Source organism: Anabrus simplex, chromosome 7, assembly GCF_040414725.1.
Source record: "Anabrus simplex isolate iqAnaSimp1 chromosome 7, ASM4041472v1, whole genome shotgun sequence".
Lineage (NCBI taxonomy): Eukaryota > Metazoa > Arthropoda > Insecta > Orthoptera > Tettigoniidae > Anabrus > Anabrus simplex.
The window spans coordinates 142,798,911-142,822,187 of NC_090271.1; the positions used below are offsets into that span (position 1 = coordinate 142,798,911).

Consider the following 23,277-nt stretch of genomic DNA (forward strand, 5'->3'; position numbering starts at 1 on the left):
AGAAGTGCTGTCCTAACATTGAGGTATGTGGTGTTTCTGTTCTTCTTCTTTTTCAAAATGTTCATTGTTGTGCATATATTATTGTTAGTATTAGGAAATCACTTGACAACTCCTATACTGTTGGCATATTTCAAAATATGTAATTGTACAGTCTATGGAAGCTAAATAAATGAATGAATGAATGAATGAATGAATGAATGAATGAATGAATGAATGGATACACCATTAGTTTAGAATATACTGTTTCTTGAGATCCTTATTTAAGAAAACTCAGTGGGAGAGGCGGCTGTAAACTTCATGGACAGAGCACATTCTATTTTCCACATCTACCTGTTCAAGAGGTGTTCCTGCTACGTTGACATTTAGTTCAGGGACGGTACCACCTGGAGCTGGCTGTGCAAATACTTTAGTTGTACATGATATATTCTCAATAAGTGATTAATATTTTAGTGTCCTAAACCCCTACTACTTCACGACAAGTGTGTAGTGTGGCCACTTGCTGTAAGCGCTGAGGCACTGAACCAAATAATGCATGAATAGTGTCCAGTGATATAGCCAATCAGGCTATGACAACTTTCATTAAAAAAATTCTACATTTTCTGGTAGAAAATTATACTGCTGCACTCACTGTTAGCATATACTCCAAACATATTCAATGCATAACAAATTAGATGAACCTGCAGGTTAGGGCAGTGCCAGTGCTGCAGTAGAATGTCTGGTATGGTCCTTTGACAATATGGCCTAGGAAATTCCTTGAAGACATGGAAGGATGACCAGCCCTAGAATAATGTTAAGTGGCACTTGTTATGATTGTAATGATTTAAATGAAAGGCCATCTACTGTTAAATCCAGTGGTACTCCGGACCAGAATGACGTATGCTGGAGCAGGATGACTGATGAGAATACACTCCTGTCCGTCTTCTGCAGACATCTGGAATGTTTTAAAACCCTGTCTTATTTAAAATCTAGAACACAGAAGTGACCGTGTGGAATTTTAACTTTGTATGCTGCCAAACAATTTTGGAGAAATTAGTACAGTGGAATCTTACAAGTTTTTGAAGGGATCCCAAGGATTTGGATATTAAGTCGAACATGAATATTTGCACTGGTTTGAAATGCATATCTCTCGTTGATTGCTTTGTTGGTTTTAATTTTAAAATAGTATTGTCAATCTTGTGCAGTAAAGTCATTATGTCATCATCAACTTCAAAACTACACATCTACCGCTTCATTATGTCATTTGCATCAATTTTTGACATTGAAGGAACTGACAAAGGATCAGGCTCATCATCACTTTCACTCTACACTAACGCTTCTTCTGCCTTCTGTTCTTCAAGTATTTCATGTACTGTCATAATTTGACACAATGGAAGACCATCATCAACACTGACGTACGTTTCCAAAAAGTCTCCTGCAATCTGGCGCCGTTCTTGCCTTGCAGAAAACTCATCTAGCGTGACATCACCGAGAACAGGACAAAAACCAACTGCATTGAAGCAGTTCGGAATGGTGTTTTGCTCCACAGATTCCCACCCAGCTTTAATGAAATGCACGGCACCTAAGACAGTGATATATCTCGTCGACGATTTCAGTGTAGGCGATCTTCTTTGTACCAGCCTCTCACAATACTTTTGCTCCATGCACCGTATTATTCCTTGATCTAACGGCTGTTGCTTATTCATGCAGTTTCCTGGGAGGAAAGTGATCTTTATGTTTCTCAAATTAGAAACATTTGGGGGATGGGGCCACACTGATCAATTAAGAGTGCAATTTTCCTGTTACTTATGCCTGGCCAACTATTGTTAAACCCAGTAGCACTCAAGACCTGAAGGAAGTATGTGGGAGCAGGATGCCTGATGCGAATTAATCTGCTGGATTTCTGTCCATCTATCTTCTGCAGACATCTGGAATGCTTTAAAGCCTCGTCTAATTTCACATCTAAGACGCAGAAGTGACCATCATGTAGAATTTTAACTTTGTATGCCAAACAGTTTTGGAGAAATGAATACAGTGGTATCTCATTAGTAAGTTTTTGAAGGGACCCAAGAATTGGGATGTCAAGTAGAACATGAATATTTACACTGGTTTGAAATACATTCACATAATAAATTTTCAAATTCTGCAGACGTTATCCACGCTTGCATGTTGGAAGTGTACTTGCATGGAAAAGAAAGCACACACTTGAAACACAGCGCATTGCATGCTTTTCCAATAACTAGAGCTACCAATTTCTCAGCTTCACTTTCATTAAAGCACAAGAGAACTGTAAGCCTTTCCTGATTAAGTTTGCCATCGTGACACGTCGTGTCCATAAAATCCAGGTTTTTACCTAGCAGAAGATGAACATATAGCCTTGTTTCATCTGCATTAAAAATATCATCAGGTCAATAGTCTTTCAAAATTGATGTAAGCTTTGTAATTTTCCCTTGATTCAATAGTTTTGCTCAGAGTAGCATCATCATCCAGGGCAGCAGCTTCACCTTGCACACATCTCTAGACTAAGTTGTGTCGATTCTTGAACCTTTCAATCCAGCCATTCAATGATTTCAAATCATCACGTCCCATCTTTGGTGCTAAATGTGCTGTCTGAGCTTCAACCACTGTCTAATGGCACATTTGAAGTTCACGCTCATACAAACCACTTTAGAAGAACTTCTGATTCTGAAAACTGACCCTGGCGATTAAGTTTCCTTTTAGCACTTTTCCCTTCTTCAAAAACAGTTTCAATGAGTTTACTAACAATTGTATTTAACGTTGACGGAGGAATGGTTAACTTCTGCGCTAAATCCATACTCTGCATTACAATCAACTTCTAGAAGGATTTTCAGTTTTTCGCTGTTTGTTAGTTGCCGCACTTTATTTTCCAATGCAAACATGTAGATAAAATATTCCAACAACACTATAAGGCAATGAATAGAAGTAGGTAATTTTTTATGGCACTATCGAGTCCACACATGCAGTTAAACTGATAATGAGCCTTTGACTGTATTACTGCACCAAGCTGAAGTATTGACTTAACCTTAGCTGAAGTGACACGATCTGAACCGATGGCACTCGAACACGGCTCAGCAATTAGCTGCCAAAAACTTTTCACGGTTGTTTATAATTATAGGAAAAATTACACTGTCCAAGAGGAATATAAATCCAGTTTTAAAACTCTCACAACTTTATGAGCAATACCAGTGTCTGTATGACATTAGAAGTGAAGACTACCACAATAGAATTTAACAGGACAATGCTTTAAACAGCATTTGTCAGCCTTGGCAAGGTAGGTAGAGTCATGGTCAACCATATTAAATCAACTGAATGCCAATCACTCAAATATTGTACAATATGAAGCGATGTGTGGCGGTGAACAGACAGCAGCCATTCTCTGGATTCAAGTTTCCAAATGCTAGTGAAGAAAACATGTGATGTCATGAAATGAGTCTATCATTGCTTCAGGGTTAAGTGTGTCATCCTCTTAACCATTTAGCCGCGTCAACCACTTGTACATATCGTGGCATATTGTCCGCTAGTTGCGTGAACCACTTTCAAGCATCAAGCAATTTCAAATTAGTACTGTATGTTCATGAGCCGCTTATAAGCATGAAACTTTTTCTGAATCTGTCTGCCATCTACCGAGTGTTGATTGTACATCTTGCTGATCACGGAATTCAAATGGTGACAGGGAAATTGCTTTCAGGATCTTTGCTTGTCACGCCTACAGCACACTGATCTTGCATCTAGTAAGCGGTCCTATCAGCATTGCGACTTACAGTGGTTCTGGAGACAAAATCAAATTGAAGTATTTAGCCAAAAACTAAAATGAGCATATGTTGTTAGATTCAGAAGACAGTGCTGCTGATAGTGATAGTTATTTTAGTGATCCGAGTGGTGGCAATGATGCAGAATATGGCATAGGTTACAGTGACATTATATATATTGTGCCGTTTCACAGTTCTTTATAAGAGCTGTAGTAACAAAGATGGAGTCTCTGCCATCAAAATGTCAAATAAAATGCATTTAACGTCAGTACGGGCCGAAATGTAAGTCTTTTCGTCGGTCGGTTACGGAAATAACCGCGTATAGAAGGCGCAGGAAAAAATGACAAATGGACATTATTTAAAACCATTATTCAAAAAAAAAAAATGCTCATCACTTATTATATAATCTGACTTCGATGTGTTAAGAAGACGCAAGACTAGATTTGAAAGGGATTATCCAGCGGAGCTAAATACTATAAATTGGAAACGAAAGATAATTCGCGACTACACGCCAATCTGCTGATATCAAGATTTAAACGCCGCGCGGGAGATTAAATACGTAAAAAGACGAGATAAATAGACTACAGTAGAACTACGTCACGGAGTGGCGCAGGGCCTCAATAAAATTTTCCCGATTCTGTTTAATGTTGAAGGACACCTACTGATCAGTTGTTGAGTGCATTTACGCCAATAAAAAGATAGCGGAAAGAGATTTATTTTCAAACTGGAATATATACAGAACATCTATCTTAGTCGATTTGGAACTAGTTTGTTGGATCAACTGTACCCTAACGAAATCTATACCACTTGAGCAACACAAGAGATATATTAATTGAAAGATGTCAGCAATGAATCAAATATTTTATTATTGTTCTGTTTCATACGCTCGAGTTTCAACCATGAGTCAGTAAAGAAGCAAGGCAACGCTGCTTGGATCCTGATGAGGCGATACGATGTTGGCTGTCCCGGATGACCCGTAATCAGTGTTGAGAAGCTACGATGTACCCGACCACTTGTGGAGGAACCAGATGACAAGATCCTAATCTCAGATGACCGGAGATGAGGAAACACCGAGACCATCTTTAGCAAAGCTAAGTCCATTATCCAAGTCGTTTTCGTAAGTAAGAGTATATTATTTCCTTTATTGTATGTTGATGTTTGTTGATGTTGATGTTTTGTGCGAAGACAGTGCGTAGATAAACGTCTAGCTGAGATGATTGGAAGTAAGTACTCATCCAAAGGAAATGTCAATTCCATTTGTAGGCGTGGTCACCAAGTGATTTTCCGATCGTAATGTTTTCCAGTGATATGTGAGGAGAGATAGCTAGAGTTATTATTATTATCAGTGAAGAGTAAAGAGTGAAGTTGGCATTAATACCTGTGTGTCCTAATTTAATCAATGTCAATCAGTTCGAGATCGTATATTGGAAGTGTTTTATGAAGGAATAAGGCAGTAGACTACTCCGAGTTCATGTTAAGTCTAGCACTATGACAGTAGTAAGTAATGTAGGCATTTTATGAATGTCACGGCACGTTGATGTGCAAGTTAAGGGAGTGATTTACATATGATGAAGTGAAAGAGTTGTTATATATGAAATGTGAGTATATTTAACGCGTTATAGATATGATGTAAGGTTGTTAATGATTTATGATGGTTGTATTTATTGTTTTCTTCGAGAGAGAAATAGTCATAGTTGTGCGAAGTGAGATCTCGTGATTGCAAATGATGTTTCTGAGAGTGTCACTGAATTCTCGCCAATTCCTTGTAATAGTTCTGGATCCTACGCATTTTACTTAGCTCAGGATATGATCTCGAGACGTGTAGTGCAATGTTTTTGTCCATGTTAGGATTACCTAGAGAATCATATATGTACGCAAGATGAGATTTGAGCCTTCACTGATTTATTTAGGATGATCTTGAAAACTCTCACTGTGTATAACATTGTTCTGGACAAAATTCAACCTACTAGGCTAATCACTGGTGACATAGATTTTCAAAAGAGAATTTTTTTTTTTTTTAGTCGGAGATAGTGTCATCTGATCAAGTAGATTTTCCATTGGTAGTATGTGTTATGATAACTATGTATGATATGTGTGGTGACGTTTCTTGCAACCTTATACGCACGTAGTCTAATATCAATAAGCTAAGGCCACATTACCTTAAGTTCATAAATTAAATCTTACAATAACGTTACTTGAAGGGTGATTACGACTTACAATGGACGTAGCTTAGCTTATGGTGTGTGACACAGGGAAATATGAGCAACTAAGAGGCAACTAAGTATGCGGAAGTGAATATTTTAAACTGTAAAACATACAAGAGAGTACTTGTCAGATCAAAGGAAGAAGAACTTTGTGATAGCTTTTATTGAGAATTTTTAAACCTGCATCCAGACAAACAGTCAGTGAAAATTAAGTAATGCGGCAGTTTAAAGAGTAAGGAATAGGTGGTAACTAACAGAATCTAATAGGCCTACTTATTCCAAGAATAATTGATTCAGACAACTTGAACTCCAATCCTGAACTGAACATTAACTCGGCAATTCTACAAGCGTTTCTTTATTTTCTCAAGAGAGTATCGCTAGGAATATTGTAAATAGTAACTAATACAATTTTTTATTTTTCTTCTTTGAGGATGCATCCTATATTCTTGGTATACTTGATTTTAATGTTTATTTTCTTGCCAGTACGGCACATGTAAATACAATTAACTGCATTCACATTAATTTATTTTATTGTCGCCCAACTTCGTGAGTTGTATGCGAAGGAAAACATGTCTTTTTCAAAAGTTTCCCAGATGTTACATAGTATTTATTCTAATAATTTATAATTTTGAGATCAATGGACTTATGAAAGGAAATAGTGTAATCCGAGAAGACATTTATTTAGGATGAATTCGGAAGATGTAATTTTTCCGAAATGTTGTTGACGGATATAGACTATAGGGATGACAGTGAGTCACTCACTTCAAAAAATTTTATTGGCAAAGTTTGAGTTAATTTTCTTGAATGTTTGAGTTAATATAAAAAAAATAAATATGGAATGGTGAAACCTAAACATTCTTTCTCTGTGTTCTTAGAATAAGAATTAGTGGTAAGACTGTAGTTGTTTCAATCGACGGCAATTTCTCTAAGAGCTAATAAGAGTATGGTATCTAACTAGTTACGAGTTAGAGACGTCTTTCTGCGTTAGTTAGAAACTACCATTACCTGGACGTTTTTCCATTACGGAACTCACACCCGTAAAACTTGGTCACCGGATTATTTGAATTTAGAGCTAGTCAGGATCTCTTGTGTCCACGCCTGGATGCGGGAACGGCGCAAGTAGAAAATGGCGCCTCAACGTGATGCGAATGGAGGAAAACGCCACGGGAACCGTTGGTCGTAAACCAAGTAGAATTTTTGGGATACTCATGCATGTGGAAATTCAAGAGAAAGTCGTCGTGGGAATTCCAAGAGAAAGAATACGACACAGAACTGTGAAGTGGTTGATTCCCATATGTAACAGTAAGAATGAGGAAAACATCGGGAAACCTGTTAAGAAGATGACAGAGATGATAGTCGAATGACGGATCTTTGGTGCAATATTCGAGTAAAATGGGAGAATTTACTCAAAAGAAGTGGGTAAGATAAAGGAGATATTTTAGGAATTAATGGATGAGGAGTTATTGATTGTAACAGCAAGATGATTGCATGGAGATGGAGATGTCGTACGGTAATTTCTTTACTAGACTGTTATGCATTATTATTTTATGGGATCGAAATGGACACAGCAAGATATTAGACTGTGAGAACGAGTAGATGCCCAGTATAGATAATGGAATAGGAGAAAGAAGAAATGGATGATTGCTCTGAAGAGAATAGCAGAAAAGGGCTGATGGCAGTCAGAACTTGGAAAGAAGGATAGATTACCGCTAATATGTTGATTTATTTAGATGTAACTTAGATATAAGAGATAGATTGTAAGAGGTTATTTGAGTTATTTTCAGTTAAGAATTGGAGTCATAAGTACATGAACAAGTTCCTCATATTTCCTAGTGTGATTGGGTCAACATCGTGAGCTGAGTCAGATCCAAGTAGTGAAGCCTGCCTGTTTATTTACTGAATATATATATTGTTGATTGAGGTAGTGGTAGAGACATTGCTGGAGAACTTGAGTTGTGGAGAACTTAGGGAAAATATAAAGTTTATCAGGATTTTTAGAATTTAGAATACTAATTGAATATCGATATGACGACGTTAAGCCATTTGAAAGCTCAATTTGAGGAATATCAAAGGGAACAACGAGAAGAACAAGAACAGTATCGGAAAGGCCAAGAAGAGAAACAAGAGAAATATCAAAAAGAACAGGAAGAGAAAGAAAGAAGACAGAAAGAAGAGCAACGGGGATTGTTGCAGGCTATAAAAGAAATGATGGAAGAAGCTAAAAAGGAGAGATTGGAAGAGAATAGAAAGCGCGATGAAGAAGCTAGAAAGCGTGATGAAGAAGCTAGAAAGGAGAGGTTGGAAGAGAACAGAAAGCGTGATGAAGAAGCTAGAATGCGTGATGAAAAACGGAAGGAAGAAGCTAGAAGACGTGACGAGGAAGCTAAGAAAGAGAGGCAGGAAGAAATGAGAAAGCAGGAAGAGATGTTGAAGAAGATGATGGAAGAAATGAATAAGAAACAGGTGGAAGAAATGGCTAAGAAGCAGGAGGAAGAGAAGAATAAAGAGAGACAAGAACGAAAGGAGCAGGAGAAGAGGCAGGAAGAAGAGAGGAAGAGAGAAAAGCAAGAACAAGAGGAACGATATCAGAGATTCATGGAAGATTTGGAGAGAAAAATGGGGGAGATACAGGAAGTAAAACATAGAGAAATGATGGAGGAAATAAGGAGAGGTCAGCAAGAACAAAGGGAAGAAATGAATAAATATCAGGAGAAGATGGAAGAAGTGACTAGGGAACAAGAAGAAAGACATAAGATAATGATGGAAGAGATGAAAGAAGAGATCAAGAACAATATAGATGAATGGAAAGCTGAAATTAGTGGAAGTATAGAGGAGAAGAACCGAGAGATACGAGAAGAAATAAACGAAATTAGGAAAGAAATGACAGGGAACAATAACTATCTCCAGTCTTTAAAGGAGAATGTAATAAAGGATTTATCAGACAACATGGAAAAGTTAAGCCTAGATTCCCAAGAAAAATGGAGATTATGTGAAGAAAGTATAGGAAAACTAGGTGAGGACGTGCAAACCACGAGTACAAGTCTGGAAAAGAAGTACGACCAGGCTGCAAACCAAATTGGGAGCAGAATAACGGAGATAAGGGACGAAATAGAACAACATAAGGATGAGTTAAACCAAAGAATATCGAAATCTGAAGAAGGGCTTAGACAAATGCAAGCTCAGTTACGAGAAATTCGGGAGGAAGGACCAGGAAAGACTGTTATGATGTCTGGTAGCGAGCGGAACAGAGGAGTTGAGTTTCAAATAAATGAAAGAGAAGTGACACCCATACCAGTCACACGTTCTAACCACAGTATGGGGGAGACAAATGTGGATAACGGAAGCAGTGGTTATCCTACGATTATTAACGTCATAAAAACTTTCGATGATAGACCGAAGCACTTTAATAATTCAACCAGTATTTCGCCCAAACGTTTCCTTAGGGAAATGGAGGATTACTTTAAGGAACATGGCATCGCTGAGGAGAAGAAATTGAAAATAGTGGAAAAGCATTTAGATGCTAATCCAAGCTTATGGTTCCAAGCATTTAAGTATACTTTCCATGAGTATAGCGACTTTAAAACGGCGTTCTTACAAAAATTTTGGAGTCCAGAAGTGCAGCAGAGTTTACGTCTAGAGTTGTATTCTCGCAAGTATGCTACTAATGGTCAAACAGGGTTTAGTGATTACTTCGCTTACCAGTTTCACCGTTTTCAAGATCTTGATTCGCCACCCAGTGAACTTGAAGCGATCAAGACGATACAACGACAATTTCCCTCAGACGTACAACGACTGCTGGCTACTGCTAACCCAACTACGGCAGTACAAATGGAAACGACACTTAGACAGATCGATATGACTACAGCACCACACCCTCAAAGAATGGTTAGGAATACTTACGGTGAAGAAACGGTTAATGTGCTCACACAGGAAAACATCGATAGGAATACCCCTGAAGAAAGAGGAAAAATGAACAGGAAGAGACAATGGGGAAACCAGGAGAGTGGAAGGAGAGATGAAGAAAAATGCTATTGCAGGAAAGGGTCCTACAACCAAGAAACATATATGGGAAATAGAGCATATAGACCCAACATGCGATACAGGAACCCGTATAGAGAAAACAGAGGAAGAAGTAATTTCAGAGGAAGATATGGTTACGGAAAAAGAAATGTGAGAGACAACCAAGGAAGGGAAACTTATAATCGGAGACCTATACGCGAAGTAAATGAGGACCGAAACGAGAAAGTCAAGTGGGAGAAAGCAATTAGAGAACAAGACGTCAACGCTGATGTAGAGGGAGCGGAGAGTCTTGAGTTACAGAGATACAAAAAGAGGAAACAGGAAGAACAAATCCTCGATCCAAATTCGAGAGAATTCGAATGTAGAAGAGAAAATGAGAAGATAACAAGCACAAAAAAAAACCGCCGATTTTGAACTAGAAGGTGAGGTTGAGAATATAAAGAACGCATTGGATTCCAAATTTCACAGTTATTTCATAACGCAGGTTGATTCATGGGAAATCGATTCGGAAGAACTGATAAAGGATTTGACAGTACATCACATGAAAAGAAAATATGAATTGCCTATTATCGTAGCAAGAGTTGGAGAGCTGAAGGTACGTTGCCTAGTTGATTCTGGGGCTAGCATCAGTGTGCTTTCAAAGGAATTATTCCAAGATATGAGTAGAAGAATGAAATTATTAACCATCCCAGTTTCGAAAATTAAAATAAGAGGTATAATTCCGGATAAAACGGTAGAATGCAATATACAAACATATTTGGAAATCAATATTGGAAACAGGCATTTTGAACATCCATTCATTGTCATGAACAAAATCAAATATAATATTATACTAGGAACAGACTTCATGATGGTAACTGGAATGACGATCGATATGGAGAAACAAGAAATAAGATTCCCTATATCTGACGAACACACCAGGGAAAACCAAGAACGGATTAAGATCAATGACGACATTATGATCATAGATAACAAGGAGGTACCGGAAGAAGAAAACTTACCATCGGAAGAGCATCCAAACTTTCAATCAGAGGAAGGAGAGATATCTCTGGCAGATGAAAACATTGTTGAAAGCATAGAAAAAGTAATGGCTATGGAGGAGGAAGAAGACATGCCGAACATTGCAGAAGCAGTGGCGAATGCTAAGATTTCCTCGGTCGAAAGGTCAAAACTTCATGGAATCTTACAGGAATACTCGGATTTATTTAAGAATAAACCAGGACAGATTCCAAATTTTAAATATAAACTAATAGTGAACGATTGGACACCCTATAAAGGCAAACTCTATGGAATTCCGGAGAAACACTTCCCAGAAGTGAAAAAGATCATAAAGGAAATGGAAGACGATGGCATTATAATGAAGACATCTAGTCCTTATTTGAATCCCTTAGTAATTGTGGTGAAAAGCAACGGGAAACTCCGTCTGTGCCTTGACGCGCGTTTTTTTGAACGGTCGGTTGATTCCAGAGTATAATCAAACTCCAAAGATAAAGGATATTATTCAGAAATTCCGTGACATGAGGTATTTTTCAACCATGGATTTTACGTCCTCATACCATCACATCGTTCTGGAGGAAAAATCCAGATTGTTAACCGGATTTATGTTTGATAATCAGACATATATCTATTGTCGTCTCCCATTCGGTTTGAGGAATAGTTGTGCAGTTTTGGTGAGAGCTTTAGACAGAAATTTAACACCGGAAGTAAAGGAGTTTTTAACTTACTACGTGGACGATCTAATTCTGGCAACTAAAACATTTACAGAACATTGTGACAAGCTTGAAAAGTTGTTTCGAAACCTAAGAGCCACTGGATTTAAGATCAACCTTACAAAATCAAAATTCTGTCAAGAAGAGGTCCTATTCGTCGGTCACATGATAGACGGTACAGGTGTACGGCCAAACCCAGTTAAGATCCAGGCCATATGCGATTTTCCCCGACCGAAGCGTATAAAGCACGTCAGACAATTTCTTGGTATGGCGCAGTTTTTCTCTAACCATTGTCAAGGATATACCCAGACCGCTGCACCTTTACAGGATTTGTTAAAGATCAACAACAGGTGGAAATGGGATGAAAAGGCAGAGAGAGCATTCCAAGAATTAAAGACCTTGTTAACCAAAAGCATCAAATTAGGCTATCCGAACTATGAAAAAGAATTTATAATACAGTCAGACGCATCTAATGTTGGCATCGGAGCTTGTTTGTACCAAGAAGAAGAAGGAACACCTCCCAAAAGAATATATCTAGCATTCACTAGCCGAAAATTGAGGAGCCACGAGGTTAACTATACCACGACAGAACAGGAGCTGTTAGCAATCATTTACGCCTTACAGCAATGGAGAAAAACTATTTACGGATACCCAATAACGGTCAGATCAGACCATAAGGCATTAACGTTTGGATTGAAAGCTGCAATGACTAATGAGCGGATAACAAGGTGGATGTTGTTCACGCAGCAATTCCAGATAAAAATCGAGTATTGTAAGGGAAAGGAAAACATCCTTGCTGACGCCTTAAGTCGTAACCCTGTGGAGAAAGAGGAAGTAATTCATAAAATAGAATTGGTCCCGGAAGATGAAGAAACATTAGAGAAACTACTGAACCTAGTACACTTGCAGCGTCAAGACGAAAGGTTGAAACAAATTATAGATAAATTGGAAGACGGAAACCGTGAAAGTGAAACAAGGTCGAGGATTGCGAAAATCTACAGCTTAGAGCAAGGAATACTAATGGCTAGAACAGGTAAAGGTCATAAAAGGATACGTATAGTACTACCTTCGATGTTATACAAGGAAGTAATCTGGCACATACATAGGATTACAGGTCACGGTGGCGTAGAAAAGGTAACCCAAGTCATACTCGAGAAATTTACTTGGAAAGGCATTCGAAGGACTGTGAGGAATACAGTAAGAACATGCGACATATGCCAGAAGGTCAAACATGGCAGTGGTACAGTAAGACACGAACCCAGAGCTATACTACCGCAGAAAGCTCGAGAATTATATGCTATAGATATCTTTGGCAGACTCCCAACTGCCAGAAAGGGACATAAGTATATAGTCGTAGTGATGGATGTGTTCTCTAAATATGTGTCGTTACAACCAATTCAACGCGCCAACACAAAACAGGTATTACAACGTTTAATCAAAAACACCTTACCTAGTATGGGAAAGCCTGAGAAATTACTGTCAGACAGAGGGACGCAATTTACGTCGCTTCAATTCAGAGAAACCATGGAAGAGTTAGGAATTAAACAGATTCTTTGCTCGGTGAGACATCCAGCATCCAACCCTGTTGAAAGATGCATGAAAGAAATAGCGAAGTTCTGTTGAATCTATTGTCCGAACCAACACTGGAGGTGGTTAGAGGTAATTGGAATAATAGAAGACAGCATGAATAACACAATACATGAATCCAGCGGACAAATACCTAAAATTATTCACCATAGTATTAAACCTGAGAGACCTTGGGACACAGTTATTCACCTACCTGCTGAACCTAACTTAGATATCAACGAAATTAACAAACTGGTTCGAGAGAGAATGTACAGACAAGCACAGAGAAGGTTAAGGAGAGTACAGCATAAGAAATTCCAACCTGAGTTGAAGAAAGGCGACCTTGTATTAATAAAGAAACCCGCAATCTCCAGTGTAACGAACAAAATCTTCGCGAAATTCTTGCATTTATTCGAAGGACCATTTATGATAAACCGTTCATTCAGAAATAATGCATACGAAATTCACGACTTAAATGGAAACAGTAAAGGAGTACATAACAGTTCAAACATCAAGTTATATTTCAAGGAATAGAGAAGTGGCAGACCATCTCAGGTGATGACGAAGCAAAGAAGTATGCATTGGAGCCACTTACATCATGAATGAACAGATTATCCCGAAGAAAGGAGTAATGATATAAATAAGAACTTATAAAGAACAGTGAAAAGTCCCATTATAAGAAGGAAGGCAAATATAATAAATATATAGCAAGCCATATATTTCTTTCAACGTAGGGGAAGTTAATGTGCCGTTTCACAGTTCTTTATAAGAGCTGTAGTAACAAAGATGGAGTCTCTGCCATCAAAATGTCAAATAAAATGCATTTAACGTCAGTACGGGCCGAAATGTAAGTCTTTTCGTCGGTCGGTTACGGAAATAACCGCGTATAGAAGGCGCAGGAAAAAATGACAAATGGACATTATTTAAAACCATTATTCAAAAAAAAAAAAAATGCTCATCACTTATTATATAATCTGACTTCGATGTGTTAAGAAGACGCAAGACTAGATTTGAAAGGGATTATCCAGCGGAGCTAAATACTATAAATTGGAAACGAAAGATAATTCGCGACTACACGCCAATCTGCTGATATCAAGATTTAAACGCCACGCGGGAGATTAAATACGTAAAAAGAAGAGATAAATAGACTACAGTAGAACTACGTCACGGAGTGGCACAGGGCCTCAATAAAATTTTCCCGATTCTGTTTAATGTTGAAGGACACCTACTGATCAGTTGTTGAGTGCATTTACGCCAATAAAAAGATAGCGGAAAGAGATTTATTTTCAAACTGGAATATATACAGAACATCTATCTTAGTCGATTTGGAACTAGTTTGTTGGATCAACTGTACCCTAACGAAATCTATACCACTTGAGCAACACAAGAGATATATTAATTGAAAGATGTCAGCAATGAATCAAATATTTTATTATTGTTCTGTTTCATACGCTCGAGTTTCAACCATGAGTCAGTAAAGAAGCAAGGCAACGCTGCTTGGATCCTGATGAGGCGATACGATGTTGGCTGTCCCGGATGACCCGTAATCAGTGTTGAGAAGCTACGATGTACCCGACCACTTGTGGAGGAACCAGATGACAAGATCCTAATCTCAGATGACCGGAGATGAGGAAACACCGAGACCATCTTGAGCAAAGCTAAGTCCATTATCCAAGTCGTTTTCGTAAGTAAGAGTATATTATTTCCTTTATTGTATGTTGATGTTTGTTGATGTTGATGTTTTGTGCGAAGACAGTGCGTAGATAAACGTCTAGCTGAGATGATTGGAAGTAAGTACTCATCCAAAGGAAATGTCAATTCCATTTGTAGGCGTGGTCACCAAGTGATTTTCCGATCGTAATGTTTTCCAGTGATATGTGAGGAGAGATAGCTAGAGTTATTATTATTATCAGTGAAGAGTAAAGAGTGAAGTTGGCATTAATACCTGTGTGTCCTAATTTAATCAATGTCAATCAGTTCGAGATCGTATATTGGAAGTGTTTTATGAAGGAATAAGGCAGTAGACTACTCCGAGTTCATGTTAAGTCTAGCACTATGACAGTAGTAAGTAATGTAGGCATTTTATGAATGTCACGGCACGTTGATGTGCAAGTTAAGGGAGTGATTTACATATGATGAAGTGAAAGAGTTGTTATATATGAAATGTGAGTATATTTAACGCGTTATAGATATGATGTAAGGTTGTTAATGATTTATGATGGTTGTATTTATTGTTTTCTTCGAGAGAGAAATAGTCATAGTTGTGCGAAGTGAGATCTCGTGATTGCAAATGATGTTTCTGAGAGTGTCACTGAATTCTCGCCAATTCCTTGTAATAGTTCTGGATCCTACGCATTTTACTTAGCTCAGGATATGATCTCGAGACGTGTAGTGCAATGTTTTTGTCCATGTTAGGATTACCTAGAGAATCATATATGTACGCAAGATGAGATTTGAGCCTTCACTGATTTATTTAGGATGATCTTGAAAACTCTCACTGTGTATAACATTGTTCTGGACAAAATTCAACCTACTAGGCTAATCACTGGTGACATAGATTTTCAAAAGAGAATTTTTTTTTTTTTTAGTCGGAGATAGTGTCATCTGATCAAGTAGATTTTCCATTGGTAGTATGTGTTATGATAACTATGTATGATATGTGTGGTGACGTTTCTTGCAACCTTATACGCACGTAGTCTAATATCAATAAGCTAAGGCCACATTACCTTAAGTTCATAAATTAAATCTTACAATAACGTTACTTGAAGGGTGATTACGACTTACAATGGACGTAGCTTAGCTTATGGTGTGTGACACAGGGAAATATGAGCAACTAAGAGGCAACTAAGTATGCGGAAGTGAATATTTTAAACTGTAAAACATACAAGAGAGTACTTGTCAGATCAAAGGAAGAAGAACTTTGTGATAGCTTTTATTGAGAATTTTTAAACCTGCATCCAGACAAACAGTCAGTGAAAATTAAGTAATGCGGCAGTTTAAAGAGTAAGGAATAGGTGGTAACTAACAGAATCTAATAGGCCTACTTATTCCAAGAATAATTGATTCAGACAACTTGAACTCCAATCCTGAACTGAACATTAACTCGGCAATTCTACAAGCGTTTCTTTATTTTCTCAAGAGAGTATCGCTAGGAATATTGTAAATAGTAACTAATACAATTTTTTATTTTTCTTCTTTGAGGATGCATCCTATATTCTTGGTATACTTGATTTTAATGTTTATTTTCTTGCCAGTACGGCACATGTAAATACAATTAACTGCATTCACATTAATTTATTTTATTGTCGCCCAACTTCGTGAGTTGTATGCGAAGGAAAACATGTCTTTTTCAAAAGTTTCCCAGATGTTACATAGTATTTATTCTAATAATTTATAATTTTGAGATCAATGGACTTATGAAAGGAAATAGTGTAATCCGAGAAGACATTTATTTAGGATGAATTCGGAAGATGTAATTTTTCCGAAATGTTGTTGACGGATATAGACTATAGGGATGACAGTGAGTCACTCACTTCAAAAAATTTTATTGGCAAAGTTTGAGTTAATTTTCTTGAATGTTTGAGTTAATATAAAAAAAATAAATATGGAATGGTGAAACCTAAACATTCTTTCTCTGTGTTCTTAGAATAAGAATTAGTGGTAAGACTGTAGTTGTTTCAATCGACGGCAATTTCTCTAAGAGCTAATAAGAGTATGGTATCTAACTAGTTACGAGTTAGAGACGTCTTTCTGCGTTAGTTAGAAACTACCATTACCTGGACGTTTTTCCATTACGGAACTCACACCCGTAAAACTTGGTCACCGGATTATTTGAATTTAGAGCTAGTCAGGATCTCTTGTGTCCACGCCTGGACGCGGGAACGGCGCAATATTCAAATAGAGTGGGTAGAGTTTGGAGCACTGCGAAAGGTTCTTATTTACCGCTGATGCTGGTTTGTACGTACTGTACACTTGGAGAATAACTCAAACTATATATATTTTTGACCATCTGGATGTATTGGTACGCGAAGGCCAATACAGGACAAAGAAAAAGAATTCTTGAACATTTCTTTTCTGACGAATTAGCTGAACTGATAGCCTGGGAGATAGAAAGTGTATGTGTATGTTTGACATTTTTTAGCTTTCACGTCAACTTTTCCCTAGTTCATACTTGAGAAGGGAAAACTTATTATCAAAATAACGCAACAGGTGAAAGATAAATACTCAGTTACGGTATTAACACATATGGCATCACCAAGATGCATGCATGTCGTAGGCTGCAGGTCCAACTGGAGTGACAAATGCGTAAGGATTGGCCAAAATACTGAATGAAGGACATCAAAATTTGAGCGCAGTAAGCAGGAATGGGTAAACATGGTAAAGAAACATTTTATATATAGTGCATTTGGGACCAGGACTTATATACTATAATTTGACATCATACATAATGGGATTCTACTGTATTTCTGGTACTGAGTTCAACTTTCATTCAACCCCCTTCAGGGTCAATGTTGTAATATCTGGAAGAAATGTATGGGCACATCGTGAACCATTTCATAAGCAACATGCAACACCATTGAACACCACGTAATTCACAATGAACCAGTAGATGAAGTCACAAGCAGACATATTGATGCCAAATATTGTGGTTATACACAGTTAAAAAAAATTAGGGAACATGTTTTTGAACGTATGCCATGTTCCACAAAACAATACCTCACACCCAGGTATATTACCAACTAAACCTTTATTCTTTACTGTTGAAGTATACATAAGAACATCAATGGATTCGTGTTCATTTTCAGAACACAAATGGAAATGCCCTAATAGGGGCGAAAACTAAGTGATAACAGTCCTCCAGCGTGGATTTTTATCACAGCTTGGCACCTACGTGGCATCCTCTGTATAAGTCGACAGAAGTCATGTTGCGGTATACGGTCTCATTCTTCAGCAAGAGCCCGTTCGAGGTCTTGGAGAGTCTGTGGAGGAACAGGACGCCCACGAACACTTCTGTCAAGCCTTAAGGTCGGGACTCACTGCTGGCCATTCCATCTCTTGAATGTCCAGTTTTCGCAAGACAGCTCTGGTGATGCGTGCTTCATGAGCCCTGACATTGTCGTGCACGAGTACGAATTCAGAGCCAACACCGTATGCAGCAACCAACACATGCTGTAGCAGTATCTGTTCGATGTACCCCGCAGCGGTAAAATTACCACGGATGATGACAAGATCTGTACAGCCATCAATACTGATGCCACCCCACACCATCACAAAACCTTGTCCGAATCTGTCGCCTTCCTGGACATTTGGCATGTACTGCTCACCACGGCATCTCCATACATGTTGACGTCCATCACACTGTGGCAGGGGAAATCTGGACTCGTCTGTGAACAACACAGGTCTCCATTGGCGAAGCTGCTAGCTGACGTGGGTACGGGCAAACAGAAGGCGAGCTGCGCGATGTTGCTGCGTTAAACGGGGCAATTAGCTGAACTGATAGCCTGGGAGATAGAAAGTGTGTGTTTGTGTTTGACATTTTTTAGGTTTCATGTCAACTTTGCCCTAGTTCATACTTGAGGAGGGAAAACTTATCAAAATAACTCAACAGGTGAAAGATAAATACTCAGTTACGGGGTTAACACATATTGCATCACTAGGATGCATGCATGTCGTTGGCTGCAGGTCCAACTGGAGTGACAAATGCATAAGGATTGGCCAAAATATTGACTGAAGGACATCAAAATTTGAGTGCAGTAAGCAAGTAAACAGGACGTCTGGGTCGTAAGGACACTTCTCTTAACCTGTTCCTTACTGTGTGGCGTGACTCCAGTGACCCTCCTGAGGTCTTGTTGCAGTTCTCTGGCAGTTGCTGAACGACGCCGCAATACACAGATAGTCAGATATCGGTCATCCTGTGGGGTTGTCATGCTCCAACGACCTTGTCCAACCCTACTTGTGAACTGGCTTGTCTCATTCTAGCAATTCCTCAAGCGTTGAATAACTAACAGAGAGTGAGATCCACAGCAACACAACAAAAAGTTCATCCTTCCTGGATCAAAGTGACGGCCCTTGTGACTTGAACCTCGTTAAGATGTCTCATGGGATGTGCTGGTTTACGTACAACGTGCTCAAATGACCGCAGTAGTCTGTGTACCTCACAATACGTCGATGCATCGCTATACACTTTGTTTTGAGGGGTCACCTGACAGTTTAATGCATGACTACGCCTACAGATGGAGTATAACTTTGATTTGACATATCCTGAGTAGCGAAGGTCTCAAGGTATGCTGTACGACCATTGGAACTCCATCTACCAAATTAACGTTCGGATACCAGACATTACAAAAAATGCTACCCTAATTTTTTTGAACTGTGTATATACTTAAGACTACAGTAAATAAATAATGACAAAACTTTACATTTAATTATATTTGTTTTACCCTTGCATGATACTTTACAGTGATGGACATATGAACACTAACCTCCCACAGTGCCATCTCTTATAGTTTGTGCAGAGGTCATGAACCACTTATGGTTTGTGAATCAGTAAATGACCATCCATGATCTAAGAAATAAAAGGGCAACCATTGTGTGAATTTTTAACTGCGTATGTGAAATGCTTTTGGAGGAATAAATACTTTTGTTTTCAGGTCTTAACCCCCTGAGGGGTGGAATGTTTTAAATACCCTGTCTTATTTCACACCTAGGACATAACACAGCAACTATTATGTAAAACTTCAACTTTGTACACCTAATGGTTTAGGAAGAACTAATATTTTGGCTTTAAGGGTTAACCTCATTTCATGATCTTAGGGGAGAAATGTTTCAAACACTTTGTTAGTGAGCACGCAAGATAATAAGCGGAAGTTTTGTATGAAATTTTAACTTTTTGCATTAAGGGGTTTTGGGAGACAGTGTTTAGCTTGTAAGAGATATTTAACTTTTATACAGGGTGGTCGGAAACTATGAGAGCTGTGCATACGAGCGGTGGAGTGTTTTTCATACTGGAAAATAATTTGTAAAAATTAGTACGATATCTTGTGCCATTATAATTTAATCAGCTACTGAAGTTAGCCAAACAGGTCGCTTTGCGGGCCAAAAAACATCCACCTTTGCCAGGGTAATGATATGAACACAGACCTCCAAGCTAACATGATCGTACCACAGCAAGTACACTACGGTGACAGCGGCTGAAACTCTCAGTATGTTTGTGTTTTATGCAGATTTCTCATCATGGCTCTCAAGCCGGTCTTAAGTCGTGTGCAGATTTATCAACACAGCCTTGCAAAGCCCATTTGACTTCGCCGGCGAAGCGACCTCTTTGGCTAACTTCAACAGCTGATGAAATGACAACGGCATGAGATATCAAATTATTTACCAGTATGACCAACACTCTAACGCTCATATACCCCGTTCGCATTATTATACAGTATACTGTAGATAGATTCAAAACAGGTCTGTAGTGATAATCATAAGAAACAGCTATGTAGTTATATGCCACTAAAATGACCCAAAATTTATTTCTAATGAATCTTGCCTTGTACTTACAGAATATTTAACTGCATTTGTCTTCGTAACAGCGCATTCTTCTTATTGACTAATGTAAACCACTTGGACATCAATTCCTCTTCTCTTTCTCTGTCACTTCCTAGAAAGATACAATATTTTCTGGACTAAAATGGGGAAGTCTTGTGGGTCTTTACCTTCCCTTACCACTTGTAAAGGTAAATGCCTTTTTTAACACTTCTCAACAATTGCTTTAAAATCATCCCACAGGTTGTTTACGGCTTTCTTTACCATTTTCCACCGATCATACTTACTAAAAATCTCCCCCATGCCTCTCTTACCAACCATATGGTATAGCCTAATAGCCTTACTTTTACAACCTTCCTTTCTATTGCATTTTTAACTAACAAAGGAGTTAGCACAAGTTGCGACTGCAATTGAAAAAAATGTTTGGTTTGCATGTAAGAGTTTTACATGTACATTGCAAATATGTGCACAATATTTGCCACTGACAATTACACTGGCACTTTACAATCATGCGCATGTTCAGTCACCTAGTTCAAAAAAATTGGTTGTTGGTAGCTCTTGGCAAAAGATTATGAGGATGAACATGTCCACAGAGTATAAAGTGCCAGAAACAGAGTTACTTATCACAGTAGGAGCACTTCATGATGTAAATTATTAACATTGGTTGCCACTGTTTCATCTAACACACTGATTATGAATGCAGCTGCATTTCTCTCATTTACTGTAATTTCTGTGGATCTTCTTTTGTTTGTACTTTGTTTTTTTTGCTAGCGGCTTTACATTGCACTGACACAGATAGGTCTTACGGCGACGATGGGGTAGAAAAGGCCTAGGAGTTGGAAGGAAGTGGCGTGGCCTTAATTAATTAAGGTACAGCCCGAGCATTTGCCTGGTGTGAAAATGGGAAACCACGGAAAACCATCTTCAGGTCTGCCGATAGTGGGATTCGAACTCACTATCTCCCAGATGCAAGCTCACAGCCAGGCGCCGCTAACCGCACGGCCAACTCGTCCAGTCTTTTGTGTTTGTAATGGCTAACAATCATGCTCACTATATTTGCAAGATTCATTACAACATAATTACGCTGACAGTGAGAGTAACGTGACTTGCTATGAAATTGGTAACACCGCAAATGGACGGATTTACTGCCCAGGTTGATACAACACAGACTGGGATTACTATTATACTGGTTTCCTTGCTCTTATACGCCATGTCTCTCTGGTTCTCCTAGATGTCGCATCGGACACTTCGTCAGGTGACCTTCGGTACGGCGCGGCAAGCCGACCATAGCATACACTGCAAATAATTACATCAGGTAGAGGAAAAATGTTTACAATGACTAAATTACTAAAGTCATGATATCAAGTTAGGTATGATCCACTGTGAGCACAATATTGAATTTTCGTAGCTTACAGCGAGTGTCAATGCCGATGGCACTTGTTTTATACATTTTTGTAATCAGCACCTTAAACATATTCATACAATTTACAATTTTTTTTACTTTACGTCGCACCGACACAGACAGGTCTTATGGCGACGATGGGAAAGGAAAGGGCTAGGAGTGGGAAGGAAGCGGCCGTGGCCTTAAGGTACAGCCCCAGTATTTGTCCGGTGTGAAAATGGAAAACCATGGAAAACCATCTTCAGGGCTGATGACAGTGGGTTCGAACCCACTATCTCCTAGATGCAAGCTCACAGCTGCATAGCCCTAACCACACAGCCATCTTGCCCGGTCATATTTATACAAACCACAACTCAACTGCAATTGCGATTTGCGCTAACTCCCTTGTAAGACAAAAACAGCTTCGGGATCATTTAATACCATCAATCACTTCAGTTTATCTATAAAGGTCTGGTTTTAATAGCACCAGATCTACAATATTCCCTCTAGTTGGTTCCATCATTTTCTGATTCAGCTGTCCTTCCCAGATTAACTTATTTACTATTTGTTGGTCATGCTTTCTGTCATTCGCATTACCTTCCCAGTTAACATTTGATAGGTTGAAATTACCTACTACAATCCAGTTTCTTTCTGTGTCATTCCCTGCAAAGCTTATTATCTTATCAAATAATTCTGTGTTAGTTTGCCCCTTCCAGGTCTGTACATCCCAAAAACACTAAACTGCCTATTATTTTTAGAGATGAGACTCACACCTAGGATTCTCATATAGTGCACTCCCGATAATTCGCTTTGCGGTTAATTCGCGGGTCTCAGAGAGTTATTTTTTAAAGTATTAATTCTTGCACCCACTAATCATCACGCTGAGTAAAATTATCTCTATCTAGTTTAAAAGAATTTTAATGCGATGAGTGGATACGAAATCATTGACATTTGAGGAGACTGGACTTTTTTTCTCTATGATGTAGCAGTAGGCCTATATGCACACTGCTGCCAGAATGCTGCAAACTTGGAAACATTCTAGCATGTTGCTGTGCGTGGCACAGCACAGATTACCGTAACCTTGGAAGCAGAGACAATGAAAGAGAAATGCACTCGGA

At 38.6% G+C, this 23,277-nt stretch overlaps 1 protein-coding gene across 2 annotated transcripts in view; it reads right to left on the reverse strand.

The window, feature by feature from the left end:
- The window catches only part of LOC136876979 (EH domain-binding protein 1), a 414,289-nt gene that overhangs the window by 120,646 nt on the left and 270,366 nt on the right, over positions 1 to 23,277 (reverse strand). For both annotated transcript variants that reach the window (XM_067150754.2, XM_067150753.2), the window contains exon 21: positions 20,794 to 20,893. In XM_067150754.2, the coding sequence (XP_067006855.2) occupies positions 20,794 to 20,893 (100 nt within the window). The remainder of the gene's footprint in view (positions 1 to 20,793; positions 20,894 to 23,277) is intronic.